Source organism: Mandrillus leucophaeus, unplaced genomic scaffold (genome assembly GCF_000951045.1).
Source record: "Mandrillus leucophaeus isolate KB7577 unplaced genomic scaffold, Mleu.le_1.0 Scaffold988, whole genome shotgun sequence".
In the NCBI taxonomy this organism is placed as follows: domain Eukaryota; kingdom Metazoa; phylum Chordata; class Mammalia; order Primates; family Cercopithecidae; genus Mandrillus; species Mandrillus leucophaeus.
In genome coordinates, this window is record NW_012110785.1 from 174,143 (window position 1) to 188,973 (window position 14,831).

Genomic DNA, 14,831 nt, shown 5'->3' on the forward strand with positions numbered 1-14,831 from the left:
CCTGTAGTCCCAGCTACTCAGGAAGCTGAGGCAGGAGAATGGCGTAAACCCGGGAGGCGGAGCTTGCAGTGAGCTGAGATCCAGCCACTGCACTCCAGCCTGGGCAACAGAGCGAGACTCCGTCTCAAAAAAAAAGACCAAAAAACCAAACACAAAAAGTAAACAAAGTAAGCATTACCAATAGGTGAACAACCTGCTATCATAGGCGTCCTAAAATGATGCAATACAAAGTACCCTGTATCATGTAGGTTGTATTCTTGCCAAAAAGTGAATCTAATTACAGGAAATAATCAGACAATGTAAAATATAAGAAATCCTATCAGACAACTGGCCTTGAGCCTCCAAAAAAGTCAGTATCATGAAAAAGAATTCTCTACATTACAATGTTCTACTTTAAGACCAATCAAAGAAATGTAACCATCAAAAGCAATGTCTTTTGATTGAATAAACCTTGACTGAATCCTCGGTCCAGAAAATCAGAAAAAGCTCATAAATGGATTAAATGGTATTTCACTATTGTTTCTATTAACATTCCTTTTATTATTCTTATAGCTTCCTGTTTTCACACTCAGCTATTGGTATCCAGTTATAAGATATAAAGCTCAAACGTTCTGGTGACTATCAGCATGGTAACTAGGACAATATACAAGCATCTCTAGTTCTCCACCACTTTGCGTTTCCTGATTTCTGTGACCACCACTACCCACCTACCCTGTTCAGAATTCTCTCAAGCTCGTAGACTGCTTGTAGGGCTCCAACTTCCAGAACCCTTAGCTGGCAGAGTAAGAGGTGAATCACGGCCCGGGGACAAGTCAGCATGTGGCAGTTTAAACAAGAGCCCCGAAGCAGCAGGTACAGCTTCTGAAGAGGGAATAAAAACGAACAGGATATTAGAAAGAGACACAGTAGTCATGGTGATTTTCAGTATACTCACAAGTTTCTTCGTGTAGTCAGTCTATTCCTTTAAAAACTCTACTTCAGCCTACATGCTTAGAAAGGTCTTTGTTATCTTAAGAACCAGATAAATATTCCCCACTATTTTCTTTTAAGGTTTTATTTTAATCCATTTAGATTTGAAATTTACTTTGGGCGTATGATCTGAGGTAGAGAAATATCTTTATTTTATTCCAAGATTTAATTAAGACCCTTCTTGGCCAGGTGCGGTGGCTCACGCCCGTAATCCCAGCATTTTGGGAGGCCAAGGCGGGCGGATCGATCGCTTGAGGCCAGGAGTCTGAGACCAGCCTGGCCAACATGGTGAACCTGTCTCTTGTAATTTTTGTAAAAATACAAAAATTAGCTGGGCATGGTGGCACGTGCCTGTAATCCCAGCTACTTGGGAGGCTGAGGCACAAGAATCACTTGAATCCAGGAGGCAGGGGTTACAATGAGCCAAGACCGTGCCACTGCACTCCAGCCTGGGAGACAGAATGAAACACTGTCTTAAAAACAAAAACAAAAAAAGACACTTCTCTTTAACATGATTAACAGACAAAAATCATGTCCATGTATACCAACATATGTGTAGCTTAAAAAAAAAAAGTCCTGCAAGTGAGGTTCGCTGAAATAAAAAGCTGAAAATGTACAAGCATGACTCTACACAGAAGCTTAATTCTGACCCCACTGTTGGGCTTTCTGGGGCTTTGCTTCTCCTGCCACCACCCAAGAGCCTATAGAGACACCTGAAAGGCTCAGGGAGGCCTTGAGAACACTGAAGCTCTCTCTATTACCAGGCAGGTGCCACTGAGATTTCTGAAGAGCACAAAACCCCTGAAACAAAACGTGTAGGGAATGAATCTGAACCCTCCCTGGCCCTCCATGTGAATGGAATCAGGCTGTGGCTCTACTCAACTGGAAGCAAACTGATATTCATTTATTTAGGGCCACAGGGTAAGTTGAAGTTATTGTATTTGGCTCAAAGCTTCAAAATCTCATTCTACAGAATGCTTTCATTGGAGTGTCTGGGGCTTAACATCCTTAGACCACTCTTGTGGGAGAGAGGCAGAACTCATAAATCCCACCAGCAGCCCTGAGACCCACACAACTGAGGCAGCACTTACATCGAAGAGGAGAGGGTTATACACCGTGAGTGGGAGCTCAATGTGGCCCAAGTGCCCGGAGCAGTTGTTGAAGTCCTGCACGCAGGTGGAGCACACCTCTTTGGAATCTGCAGGACCCAAAGCTAAATCGTACAGGCCATTTGCCGATGGGTTCCCCAGGCTGTCCAGGTACCGAGGGTTCGTAATGGATTTAACACTTAATTTCCTAAGGGGATAAAAAAAAGACCAAGAGGAAAGCCAAGGTTACCAACCTCTCTGATATTTCCTTTCCAGCACAAAACTATAGTTAAGTGATGATTTAATGCCTGCTTGATCGCTCTGGAGGGCACAATCTCTGTCTGCCTTGCTCACCAGTGGACCCCAACACAAAGTGCAGAGTTGGTACCCAACAGTTAATAAACACGTATATGCTAAATGAATGAGTGGTAACATCTTAAAAACAGATTTAGAACAAAACTTGCACTAAGTATATTGATAAACTGTTTATAAAAACGAGTTAAGCATCTACTATACACTGACTGCTTCACAGGCAGCATTATTTCGTCTTTTTTTTTTTTTTAAACAAGGTCTCACTCTTGTTGCCCAGGCTGGAGTGCACTGGTGCAACCTTGACTCACTGCAGCCTCGAACTCCTGGGCTCCAGTGATCCTCCCACCTCAGCCTCCCGAGTAGCTGGGACCACAGACAAGTGCCACTATGCCCAACTAATTTTTTGATTAATATTTTTTTTGTAGAGACAGGATTTCGCCATGTTACCCGGGCTGGTCTTCAATTCCTGAGCTCTACAGATCCGCCTGCCTCAGCCTCCCAAAGTGCTGGGATTACAGCAGTGAGCCACCATGCCTGGCTGCATTATTTAGTTTGATCTTAATCCTCTGAAATGGTCATCACTACATGTACTTTTCAGGGGACGAAACCAAGGCTCAGGGAATTTAGGTGATTGAATCCAGGTGACACAAACAGAATGTGGGGGAGGCAGGATATGGAATAGACTTAACTCCAAAGCCTACGTAGTTCAATGAAGGGAATGTGATGCAACAATCCCTGTATGCAGAAATAGTAAATCTGACAACATTAAACACATATAAGCAAACCTTAAAAAAGGTTTCATCACATTTTATGTTTGGTTTGAAAGGTGCTCCCATAGGACACAACTATGTTTAGTAAGCTAACTTTGCTTTTACAACTTTCTCCTTTCTGATTTAGAAAATAAAGACAAAGAAACCATCCCAATCTCACAGGCTAGAGGAAATCTGAAGGTTGAAAGGAGAGTCCCCTAATGATGTAAACACTCCCTTTAATAAAGCACAAAAATAGTGTCAAGTTTTCATGAGTGGTGACATGTTCTGAGTGTAAAACGATGTTAGTCTATCAGGAATTAAGCTGCTCAGATCTAGAAGATTCTATGTGGCATGGCCAGTGTCACTCTAAGGGTCAAGGCGACATGGAGGCAGATCTGCTGTTGTGGCTGTTGTCTATATGGTCACCTTGCTGCCAGTAAGCTAATTTCAAGAGAAACTTGATCTAACTCAAAAGTTGTGTGTGTGGTCTCTTCCCACAAACCTAGAGTCCACCTGCAACCTTGAACTGGGTAACACTGAACAAATTACTTACCTTTTGTTCTTTAATCTTAACTTTTGAAACTGTAATAAAATATATATATATTCATCACCTTAACTGTTTCAATTAGTACAGTTCAGTGGTATTAAGTACATTTGCATTATGCTACCATTACCATTCTCCATCTGCAGAACCCTTTTTCATCTTGTAAAACTGAAACCCTGTACCCGTTATACAATAATTCTTCATCTCCTCTGCTACCATCATTTTACTTTCTGTTTTGATTAATCTGACTGCTCTAAGTACCTTATATTAAGTGGAATCACACTGTACTTGTCCTTTTGTGACTGGCTTATTTCACCTAGCACAATGCCCTCAAGGTTCATCCATGTTATAGGATGTGTCAGAACTTTTTTCCTTTTTTTATGGCTGAACAATATCCCATTGCATGTACATACCACATTTTGTCTATCAACTCATCCGTTGATAAGACACTAGGGTAGTATCCACTTTTTCACTATTGTGAATAACGCTGCTATGAACATAGGTATACAAATATCTCTTTGAGACCCTACTTTCAATTCTTTGGATATGTATCCAGAGGTAGAATTGCTGGATCACATGGTAATTTTGTCTTTAATATTTTGAGAATCCACCCTACTGTTTTCCATAGTGGTTGCACTATTTTACATCCTCACTAATGGTGTACAAAAAGGTTCCACCTTCTCCACACCCTTGTCAACACACACTACTTTGTTTTTTTGATAGTAGCACCCTGCTGGATTGGAGGAGCTTTTTATTTGCGTTTCCCTAATAATTCGTGATGTTCAACATCTTTTCACATGCTCACTGGCCATCTGTATGTTTTCTTTGGAAAAATGTCTATTTAAGTCCTTTGTCCATTTTAAAATTGAATTTGTTATTGTTGTTGTTGAGTGGTAGGAGTTCCTTTTATGTTCTACATAACAATCTCTCATCAGATACATAATTTACAAGTATTTTCTCCCATTCCATGGGTTGCCCTTTTCACTCTGTTGACTGTGTCCTTTGATAACTACCTAATTTTTTTCTCACCTGAAGTCTGGGCATTGCAGCAGCTCTATGAGGATGATTAGAAGATAACATATAGAAAATACAGAGTCTGGAACAAAGTTCCTCTCTCTTTGTTGGGTAGAGGAGAAAGTCCCTCCCACCACTACAGGAGTGGGATGAAGAGTAGGGGCAACCAGCAAGGATTCCACCGGAGAGAGCAGAGTTTGAGATCAATAGACTTAGGTTTGAAGAAGACCTTTGCCACTTCCTAGAGAGACATTTTGTTCTCTGGGCCTGAATTTTTTACTGGAGGTGCCACCACAAATGGGTGTTGTTAAGAACTGAGAATGGGTGTCATTAAGGACTGAAAGTGCCAAGCACTGAGCAGCTAGCTCCTCCATCCATCTATTCATACACTCAACAAATACCCACTGAGTGCTTACTATGTGCCAGATAGCATAAAGTGCCAAGGACACAGACAAGAACCGCTATGCTTAAGGGCCTTACATTCTATTGGAGGAAGAGGAACAGACACAAAATAAATGTATAGTCTGTTAGATGGCAGGAAATGCTATGACGAAAAATAATACAGGGAAAGGGAAAAGTGGAGTAGTCAAGTGGTCCTAGAAGCCCACTAAGGAGGTACTTGGGCAAAGGCTGAAGGAGTTGAGGGAGCAGGCCATACAGTCACCTGGGCAGAGGGTTTTAAAGGAGGAAGAAGCAGAAAGTGCAACGGTCCTGAGGTGGATGTGTGCCCGTGGTGCTCTGGATGCAACAAGGAGGTCAGGGTAGCCGGAAGAGGTGAGATCAGAGAGGTAACAGGAGACTGAAATGGCCCCTGCAGGCCATTTTTAACTCAACCCTAAACCAGTTTGAAAACTCCACAGTTATCTTTTTAAAAATTCAGGAAACTTAAAACACTTCTGTTTTTGGATGAAATTGTATCCACTTATGGCGGTGATGATATAACTGGAATTTCTGGGCTAGCACACTGTTACCAATGACACCAGAGCTCAGGAGTTTATTCATCCATTTATTCAGACTTGAGGATAAAAGACAAGAGTGGCATATATAAGAAGCTCAAGAGTAGTGGAGGAAGACAAATATACGTAAGCACAAAAAGTGACTAAAGCACCATGACACACACACTGTAACATGTGCAAAATGACCTCAGAAAATGAGGGAGGTGAACTGAGCTTTCAGGTGTGTGTGTTGGGTAGGGGACAGAGGGAAGTACCTCCTTTTGGCTAAAAGGACACTGCAGGCAGAGGGAATAGCTTAAAAAAAGACCCAGATGTTGAAATATGAATGGCAGTTTCTGGAATATGCAAGTAGTTTAATAGGGCTGGAGAAGGGATGATGTTATAGCTAAAATCAGCATTGGACTGATCATGGGAGACTTTGCAGGCTATGCTAAGAAAATGTCCTTTATCTGAGGGAAATGGAGAACCTTTGGAGGGTTTTAAGGGTGACAGTAGCATGACTACATTTGCACTTTGCAAGAATAATTTTGACAGCAGTGTGGAGTATGTACTTGAGAGGTGTAAGGGGAAGGTGGAAGGAAAAGACAATTCAAACATGAGATAAGGGCCAGAGGGAACACAGTAACAATTGGGAGAAAAAGGAGAGTAAAGAACAAATAGACATGTAGGTGACACAAAGTAAGAGCCCAATAAATAAGTTAGATGTCAAGAGAGATCTAGAATTATTTTCCAGTTTCTAGTGACCGTCTTGCACTAGGTACACCATTTTGGAGGGGTAAGTTACCCCTCCCTTTGAAGAGGGGTGCATGTTGAGTTTTTTTTGTTTTGTTTTGCTTTTTGTTTGTGTTTTCTGAGACAGTCTTGCTCTGTCGCCAGGCTGGAGTGCAGTGGCGCAATCTCGGCTCACTGCAACCTCCACCTCCTGGGTTCAAGCGATTCTCCTGCCTCAGCCTCCCAAGTAGCTGGGACTACAGGTGCCCGCCACCGCGCCCAACTAATTTTTGTATTTTTAGTCCAGACGAGGTTTCACCATGTTGGCCAGGATGGTCTCGATCTCCCGATCTCGTGATCCGCCGGCCTCAGCCTCCCAAAGTGCTGGGATTACAGGCGTGAGCCACCGCGCCCGGCCATGTTGAGTTTTTGATATGCATTTAAGATCTCTGTGTGAAATTTAAGTAAAGATGTCCAGACAGCTGAACAAATGGGTCTGAAAATCAGGGAAAGAAATTTGCGTTGGGGATTTAAATTTGAGACTACAAATCATGAAAGCGGTGAGATTGTCAAGGGGCAATATTTACCATGAGGAAAACAACATTACCAGAACAGAATCTTGAAGAACATCAACATCTAAGGAGTAAAACGAAGTACAGACCTTGCTCACCAATGTGTCATTAACGCCTAGCTTGGTGCCTGGAAACAACTGGATGCTTAATAAATGTTTGTGGGGTTATAAGACTGACAGAGGAAGAGAGGGAGGTAGAAGTATTTGTCATAAAAATAGGAGAACTTGAAGACAAATAAGGTTCTGGAAGAAAGGAAAGTTTCAAGAGAGAGCATTGGAGAATGTCAAATGCTACCGTGATCAAAATGAAGACTAAAGAGAGTTCCCTTGATTTAACAACCAGACAGAGAATATAACGGGGTCCTAGCAAAGAGAAGTTAACTTGAAGGACAAACATTTTATAAACAAGAGGAAACTTACTACGTGCCTAATTAACCATGTCAGGTACATTATGGTTAATTCTACAAACGCTTGTTAACGAGGAGACTGGCAGACGATAACGCTGCAGACCCGGAACCTCCCCACCCTTACACTACCCCTCTCCCAGCGCAAACTCTTTCCCCCAGCCCCACCGGACTCTAGGCAGTCCACGCCGGCCCAGGAACGTTCCCAGAACTACGACTCCCACCAGGACAAGCGCCAGACAAGCCAGGACTCAGAGGATTGACTGGGCGCAAGGACTTCTGGGAATCGTAGTTTAGGGCGCCGACCTCAAGAGCCAGGCTGGGCACGCTACCTGACCAACTCCTTACTTGAGCTCTTCAGCCGAATACATCCCGAAGGAAATGCCCTGCAGCCGCCGCCAGGGCATGTTCTTGGAGATCAACATCCTCCAGGTCCGTTTTGAATTCCAACACCCAGAGAGACGTTCCACTCACCACCTGACTATTCTTAATTCAGCCTCAAGCTCGGAGGCACCACGTGATTCAAAGTGCGCTTGCGCGCGGAAGAGGTCGCAGGAACGACATTTACTTGGATGAGATCACTTCTACATGGGGGGGAACAAATAGTTGTACGACTCTCTGCTCGCTCATTTATTTTGAAAACAATAAAAGATATATAAAACATCAAAATAATCATTTAAGAAAATTCCTCCGAGGCAAATGAGGTGTATAGAGCTTTTAGCTTCCGTGACAAAGTCTTTCAAACCATGAGCTTGCAACCTCCCATTTTATGTTTGCTTTCCTCTTCTTCCGCTTCAGCCAATAGCGGAGCTGTTCCCTGCTCCCCGCCCACTTCGCCCCACCTTCCTGAAGGTCGAGGCGGGCTTTCCCAACATGCTCTGCAGAAAAGTCAAAGATGGCGGCTGTAGCTGCTGTTCGCTGGCTGGGCCTCCGCAGCAGGCTTGGCCAGCCGCTGACAGGTCGGCGGGCGGGTCTGTGTGAACAGGCACGCAGCTGCAGGTAAGAGACGCTTAGGGGTATCCGCGAAGACGACTGCAGAGTCACCTTAGTCCTATGTTTCCCAGCTTGCTGTGGGCGTAGGCACGATGAAGTGGTTTGCTCATGCGCGCCCTTGGGGCCGCGTGCCCTTAAGGCTAGGTACGCGGAGATGGCCCTTTGAAATAGGGTTCGCAACGCATTTATTCATTAGAGAAATACTTATTGGTTGCTTGCAGTATTCTGTAGTTACCACCCGCAAAGCTGGGTCCCTGCCCTCATGAAGCTTACGTTCCAGTGAGTGTGGCTATTAGCAACACTACCCCAAATTAAAAATTATCCGCCATTACTTATTTTAACCCAATCAGGAGGAGCGAGGAGAAAGTACAAAATCTTCCCACATAAAAGGCGATCTCTGGTCGCCACGGTGGGGTCTTTGGCTAAAGAAGTTATCAGGTTTTCATAAAAGCAGAAAAGTCTAAAAGATCTCACCATGCCCTTTTGATCTGTGATTAGCTATAGCTTGGAACCTGTATGACCTATTTATGTAATATTTTTTTCACTCAGTACACACAGTGGCATTGTGGGAATATGAGAGGCAGTAATTTGTAGTGAAGACTTGCTGAAAGCCTAATTTTAGATTTAGTGTTTGCCATTCACTTAATTGGATGATAGTAGACAGATTTCCTCATCTGCAGACTGGAGTTGGTAATAACCATCCGAAAAGTTTGTGAGGTATAAGTGAGATATGTAATTTACAATTTTTTTTTATATGTACTCTCCCTTAGTTCCCCTCAAGAAAGAGAAACAACTCCATCTGATATTGCAGAAGCCTTTGTGCTGCCATTGAATGTCAGTCCTTCTTTTCCTGGTAGCCCTCGTTAGCATTTTTCTACTCGTTTTCTTTGCTTGAATCAGAATCTCTCCCTCAGCATCCGTTCTCAAAATAACCATGATCTCTGTTTTAAGGTCATGAGAAACAAATAGCGTGACTTGAAAGAGTTGATCTCTTTCTGAAATGTCCTTAGCTTAGAGGGGTATTCTTGTTTTAAAATGATACCTGAAACCAGATACTACTGGAGGAAGTATCTTTCTATGCAATCACATCTTGACAACTTTCCGAATGTTACCGGTGCCAAAAATTTCATATTGAACCTCTGAAAATAGAAAATATTAGCAATTTCAAGTCTGAATCAGGCTTTATGTATTTGGTACGTTCTTGATTGTTGAAGGAAGTGGAATGAAAAGCCATGGGTGATCTTCCCTATGTTGTAATTGCTTTAAGTGAGGTAGTCCTTTCTGATCAGGGCAGTAACTATATAGAAGCAAGAGCTCACTAAATTGTTCTTTTTAATGTCATAGTGTTTTGGTTCCTGAAGTTGAAATTCTTGCATTTCAAACCAGATTGTTCAAGGGCCATTACAAACTTTCCTCCCCGTCTGCCATTTATGTAATGAGATTGCTTGCTTCCAAAAATTTTGACTAGATGGGCATGGTGGCATATGCCTGTAGTCCTAGTTACTCAGGAGGCTGAAGCAGGAGGGTCACTTGAGCCCAGGAGTTTAAGGGTTCAGTGAGCTATAATTGCACCACTGCACTAAAGGCTGGGCAATGGAGCAAGACTCTATGGGCAATGGAGCAAGTCTCTAAACACAAAAACCAGTTTTGACAGTCTTGTCTATATCTTATATCCATTCGTTAATGATACTGAACATGCTGTACAGACTGTCTTCTCAGCATTCATTGACATGAGTTATCCAGTTTAATCCGTGATAATTGGAGAATTTGGGCTCAAAGTACACACAGGTGGAGGTGAGCTGGGTACTTCATTAAGGACTATTAGCTTTAAGGCTTTTGTTTTTTTGCAGATTTTATTCTGGTAGTGCAACCCTCTCAAAGGTTGAAGGAACTGATATAACAGGTATATTTTAAAATATGTTGAATTCTATTTTTATATCAACACATTGGATTCCATTGTAGTACTAGGAAACTGAATCATGTTTTATTTTTTACATTAGGGATTGAAGAAGTAGTAATTCCAAACAAGAAAACTTGGTAAGTATTCTATCAGCGTTCATTCAGCAAATAGTTGAGTGCTTACTATGAGAGAAACATAAGGGTTAAGTAAGGAGACAGTGATGGGAAGAGCAATAGGAGAGCATTCTTGAAGAGAGAGTAGCTGAGTGGGGAGAAGCTAGGAGTTTAAAGGACAAAAAATAGAAAGGTGGAGAATAGTGAGTGAATGAGCAATAAGATTTACTTAAAAGAACAATTGAAAGATATTTTGAATTAGTGTGGGTTAGTATTTACGTGGTTAATAATACATGGTTATACATGAACATCATCATTATAATTTTTTTAAAGGAAGTTCTCTCACATGGTTGGAAGAGCAGACAAAATTACTGTCTTTATTATCTCTAATGTGGTAAAATAAAGTAAATGGTGTGGACAGCAAAATTTAGCTTTTTTATTCAGTGGATGTATCCTTGAACAAATTGCCTCATCTCATTTATTCAACATTTGTTGAATATGTAGGAACTAAAACTTCACAAAAGTGCTTGTTACAGTGTAGTACTATTGAATGCATTTAATGGCCCCTTAAAAAGCTAGGTCTTAAAATTATGTGACCTAAAGACTCGGGTTCATTAAAAAGCCTTTTTAAAAAACTTTGTTAATCTGAATTGTGTGATTATTTTAGGGAGCCAGGGAGCCCAGTTATGTCAATGCATAGGTAACTAGGATCATAAAAGAAGTGCAAATTAAAACTTACCGGATTGGCAGAGAGAAGATTTGGAGAAATACGTTTGTTTGTGGGACAGTAAATTGGAACAGCTCTTTGGCAGGAAATTTGGCAGAATCAGAATTGGAAATGTGCATACTTTACTGGTTAGCCACTTTGGAGGAACACTTGCATATATACATGGACAAGACTGTTTATTACTTGGGAATAGTAACAGGTTGAAACAGCCTGAATGCCCATTGAAAAGTGAATGGATGATTTTAAAAGGTTATCGTACAATAACTTTTTACATTGAAAGGAATTAGTTAGTTCTATATTTAATAACATGGATAATGCAGTCAAACTTACGTAGACACATGCAGAATGACAGTGTGTATACGTTTTTTAGGGAGATGTATGTGTAAAAATACTTTAAAAGTTCTGGAAATACAAATACCAAATTCATCATGGAGAGGGGTCACAAGATGACACCAGACACTTTAGGTTAACCTGTAATGTTCTAGTTTATTTTTTTAAAATAATATATGATAACTTTTTTAAGTAACCCTTTTAAGAAAGCGAATTAGTGAGTAATCTGCCATCATTTTTTCACTGCCATTTGTTCAATGTGTTAGGAAAGTATGCTAACTTGCTAAGACTTAAATAGGCTAATGAAAGATCTGAGGGAATGCTGAGAGATGAGAGAATGTGTCGTCATCACACTTGCTGAAGTGACATAAATGTGACTTCTAAATGTGGAAAGAAAATCTTGTGGATATTGTATACATCAGGGAATTAGTTTTGATGAAATATAAAATTTCCTGTACTTTTGTTTTTCTCAGATGACTTATAGTCTTAAGAATGTTATATTAAACTTTATTTAGAAAAATACTCTTGGTATAATTCCCTTTTGGAAAGGACACACATAAAATCTAACATAGGAGCAAAAATACATTTGAGATCGAATTATCTTGTCTGTCATTTATTCCAGTGAAGCCTTTTCTGATAGTTCAGTGAAGGCCTCTATTCAGAGGTGCAGTGGACAGCTGGCCTGCAATTCTTACCAGAAGGTTATATGTGGTTGAGAGGTTCTAAACCAGGAGGGTGCATCAGAATTATCTGGGAATTCAGTAAGAATGTGTGTGACAGTCCTCCGTGGATCTTGGGAGGCTTTGATGCAATAGGTCCAGAATGAAGCCTATGGTTTATTCTTGTATAACTGAATCAAGAGCTACCAGTTAAGTTAGTAAAGGCAACAGTAGTCCTGAAAGCCGCAGTAAGAATCCATAGGAAAGTGGATAGAGGAAGTAGGCCAGATAGTTTTATGAGGGGAGGATGGAAATCACTAGCCCTGGGTTATGGCATTATCCATCAGGCCAGAGAGGACAGGCATAGCAAAGAGAGAACATGTACCAACTAGGGAAAAGAAGTGGCAGTTTTCTTCATTTCTAATTTATTCTAGTGACCTTGTGACATACAAACCAGCCTCAGATGAGATGTGCACTTTGTTATTGGCCAATACACTGAGAGTAGAATCACTTGTTCAGTTTGTGGCTGTGAAGAGCCCTGATGAGGATTAACTTGTGGTTCTTATTCTTAGGGATAAAGTAGCTGTTCTTCAGGCACTTGCATCCACAGTAAACAGGGTAAGTAGGATTTTAGTTTTTTTTTTAACCTAAAACTTGGCTAATAACATACTTTTTAACTTGGCTAATAACACATTTAATACTCATACCTGTTCATTATTCAGAATTAAACTGTTGTGGATCTAGAAAGTTTCTTTAAAATTATCTAATCCAGCTGAGCCAGGTGGCTCATGAATGTAATCCCAACACTTTTGGAGGTGAAAGGAAGATCGCTTGACATCAGGAGTTCAAAACCAGTTTGGGCAGCATAGCAAGACCCCCATCTGTTTTTTGTTCGTGTGTTTGTTTGTTTTGAGACAGTTTCGCTCTTGTTGCCCATGCTGGAGTGCAGTGGCATGATCTCGGCTCACCACATCCTCCACCTCCCGGGTTCAAGCGATTCTTCTGTCTCAGCCTCCTGAGTAGCTGGGATTACAGGCATGTGCCACCACGCCCAGCTAATTTTGTATTTTTAGTAGAAACGGGGTTTCTCCATGTTGGTCAGACTGGTCTCGAACTCCAGACCTCAGGTGATCCACCTGCTTTCGTCTCCCAAAGTGCTGGGATTACAGGTGTGAGCCACTGTGCCCAAGTTTTTTCTTTTTCTTTTTTTTTAAGAGTGAAATTATTGGCTGGGTGCTGTGGCTCACACCTGTAATCCCATCACTAATCCCATCACTTTGGGAGACCAAGGCAGGTGGATTTCTTGAGGTCAGGAGTTGGAGACCAGCCCAGTGAACATGGTGAAACCCTGTCTCTACCAAAACAACAAAAACAAAAATTACGAGGCATGGTGGCGCCTGTAGTCCTACCTTCTCAGGAGGCTGAGGCAAGAGAATCTCTTCAACCCCAGAGGCAGAGGTTGCAGTGAGCCAAAGTCGTATCACTGCAGTCCAGCCTGGGTGAGTTAGTGAGACTCTGTCTCAAAAAAAAAAAGAAAAATTAAAATTATCAAATCCCTTCATTTGGCAAATGAGGAAGCTAAGGTTTTGAAAGTGGCCAGTGACTGGTTATGATGTTAAAGCCTTAATTAAAGGCTTAATTCCACATCTTTTACCTTGAAATGCAGTGTTTTTCTGCCATACCAGTGATCTTTAATCCCTGGAAGGGCTTGTTGAAATGTATGTTCTTAGGAGATGATTTGGCTGTAGTATACCAACTTGGAGAAATAATGTACCTGTCATGCTGACAATCATGCAGTGATTAATAATCTGGATCCTGGAGCCTACTGGTTTAATAGCCAAGCAACTAGCTTTATGATCTTAGGCAAGTTACTTTACCTCTTCATAACTTCTGTTTCCTAACTTATAAAATGGGGATTTATTATTACACCAAACCTCAAGGTTGCAATGGGAATTATTAACAAATGAATTAAATATACATAAGAAGATTTAGGACAGAGTCTGGGACAAAGGAAATGCTTGGTACATGGTATTTTGTTACTGCTACTATATTGTTGATTTCATTGACATGAAGTTTGTTCTGTTGGCAACTCAAGAATAGAGTTTGTAGTCTGGTAGATACACTGAAACTTTGGTAAATGCATCAGAAATGGAACTTTCTGCTTGGTTGTAGTTTTTATTAACCGAAAACTTTTAATTTCATCTGTGGGGAAAAGTCTAAAATAATTAAGTCTTTTTTTCTGCCACAGTATCTGTATGGATATTGATCCTTCTTAAGTTGATTATTACAAGTACACAGAATTGTTCTTCTATTGTAGATGTTAAACTCCATCTAAAAATGGAACTACTAGGCAGGGCATAGTAGCTCATGCCTGTAATCCCAGCAGTTTGGGAGGTCAAAGCGGGTGGATCCTGTGAGCTTGGGACTTTGCGATCAGTGTGGGCAACGTGGTTAAACCCTGTCTCTACAAAAAACACAAAAATTAGCTGAGCATGGTAGTATGGGCCTGTAGTCCCAGCTACTTGGGAGGGTGAGGTGAGGCTTACTTGATCCTGGGAGGTGGAGGTGGAAGTTGCGGTGAGCCAGGATCGCACCACTGTACTCCACAAAGTGAGACCCTGTCTTGCCCCCACAAAAAATAAATTAAATATAAAATAAAGATGGAGCTAGAAAAGATAGTGTCGGGGCTAATGTGCATTAGTATACTCTACCAGTTTCTGAAAAAGTACTTTACTACATCTCCCTACTTGCAAAGCATTGAGGTTTTCAGTAGCTCACTTACCCATAA

The 14,831-nt window shown here is 41.3% G+C and overlaps 2 protein-coding genes across 2 annotated transcripts in view; one reads left to right on the forward strand and one right to left on the reverse strand.

Annotated features, from left to right (window-relative positions):
• Positions 1-8,124, reverse strand: part of POLR1A (polymerase (RNA) I polypeptide A, 194kDa) — an 88,539-nt gene extending 80,415 nt beyond the window's left edge. The window contains exons 1-3 of the mRNA XM_011971117.1: positions 7,670-8,124; positions 2,061-2,265; positions 712-861 (exon numbers count right to left, since the gene is read on the reverse strand). Of these exons, the coding sequence (XP_011826507.1) occupies positions 712-861; positions 2,061-2,265; positions 7,670-7,746 (432 nt within the window). The 5' untranslated portion in view covers positions 7,747-8,124. The remainder of the gene's footprint in view (positions 1-711; positions 862-2,060; positions 2,266-7,669) is intronic.
• A 26-nt stretch (positions 8,125-8,150) lies between these two features.
• PTCD3 (pentatricopeptide repeat domain 3) overlaps positions 8,151-14,831 on the forward strand; it is a 31,393-nt gene continuing 24,712 nt past the window's right edge. Inside the window, exons 1-4 of the mRNA XM_011971123.1 lie at positions 8,151-8,320; positions 10,165-10,217; positions 10,315-10,351; positions 12,616-12,661. Of these exons, the coding sequence (XP_011826513.1) occupies positions 8,217-8,320; positions 10,165-10,217; positions 10,315-10,351; positions 12,616-12,661 (240 nt within the window). The 5' untranslated portion in view covers positions 8,151-8,216. The remainder of the gene's footprint in view (positions 8,321-10,164; positions 10,218-10,314; positions 10,352-12,615; positions 12,662-14,831) is intronic.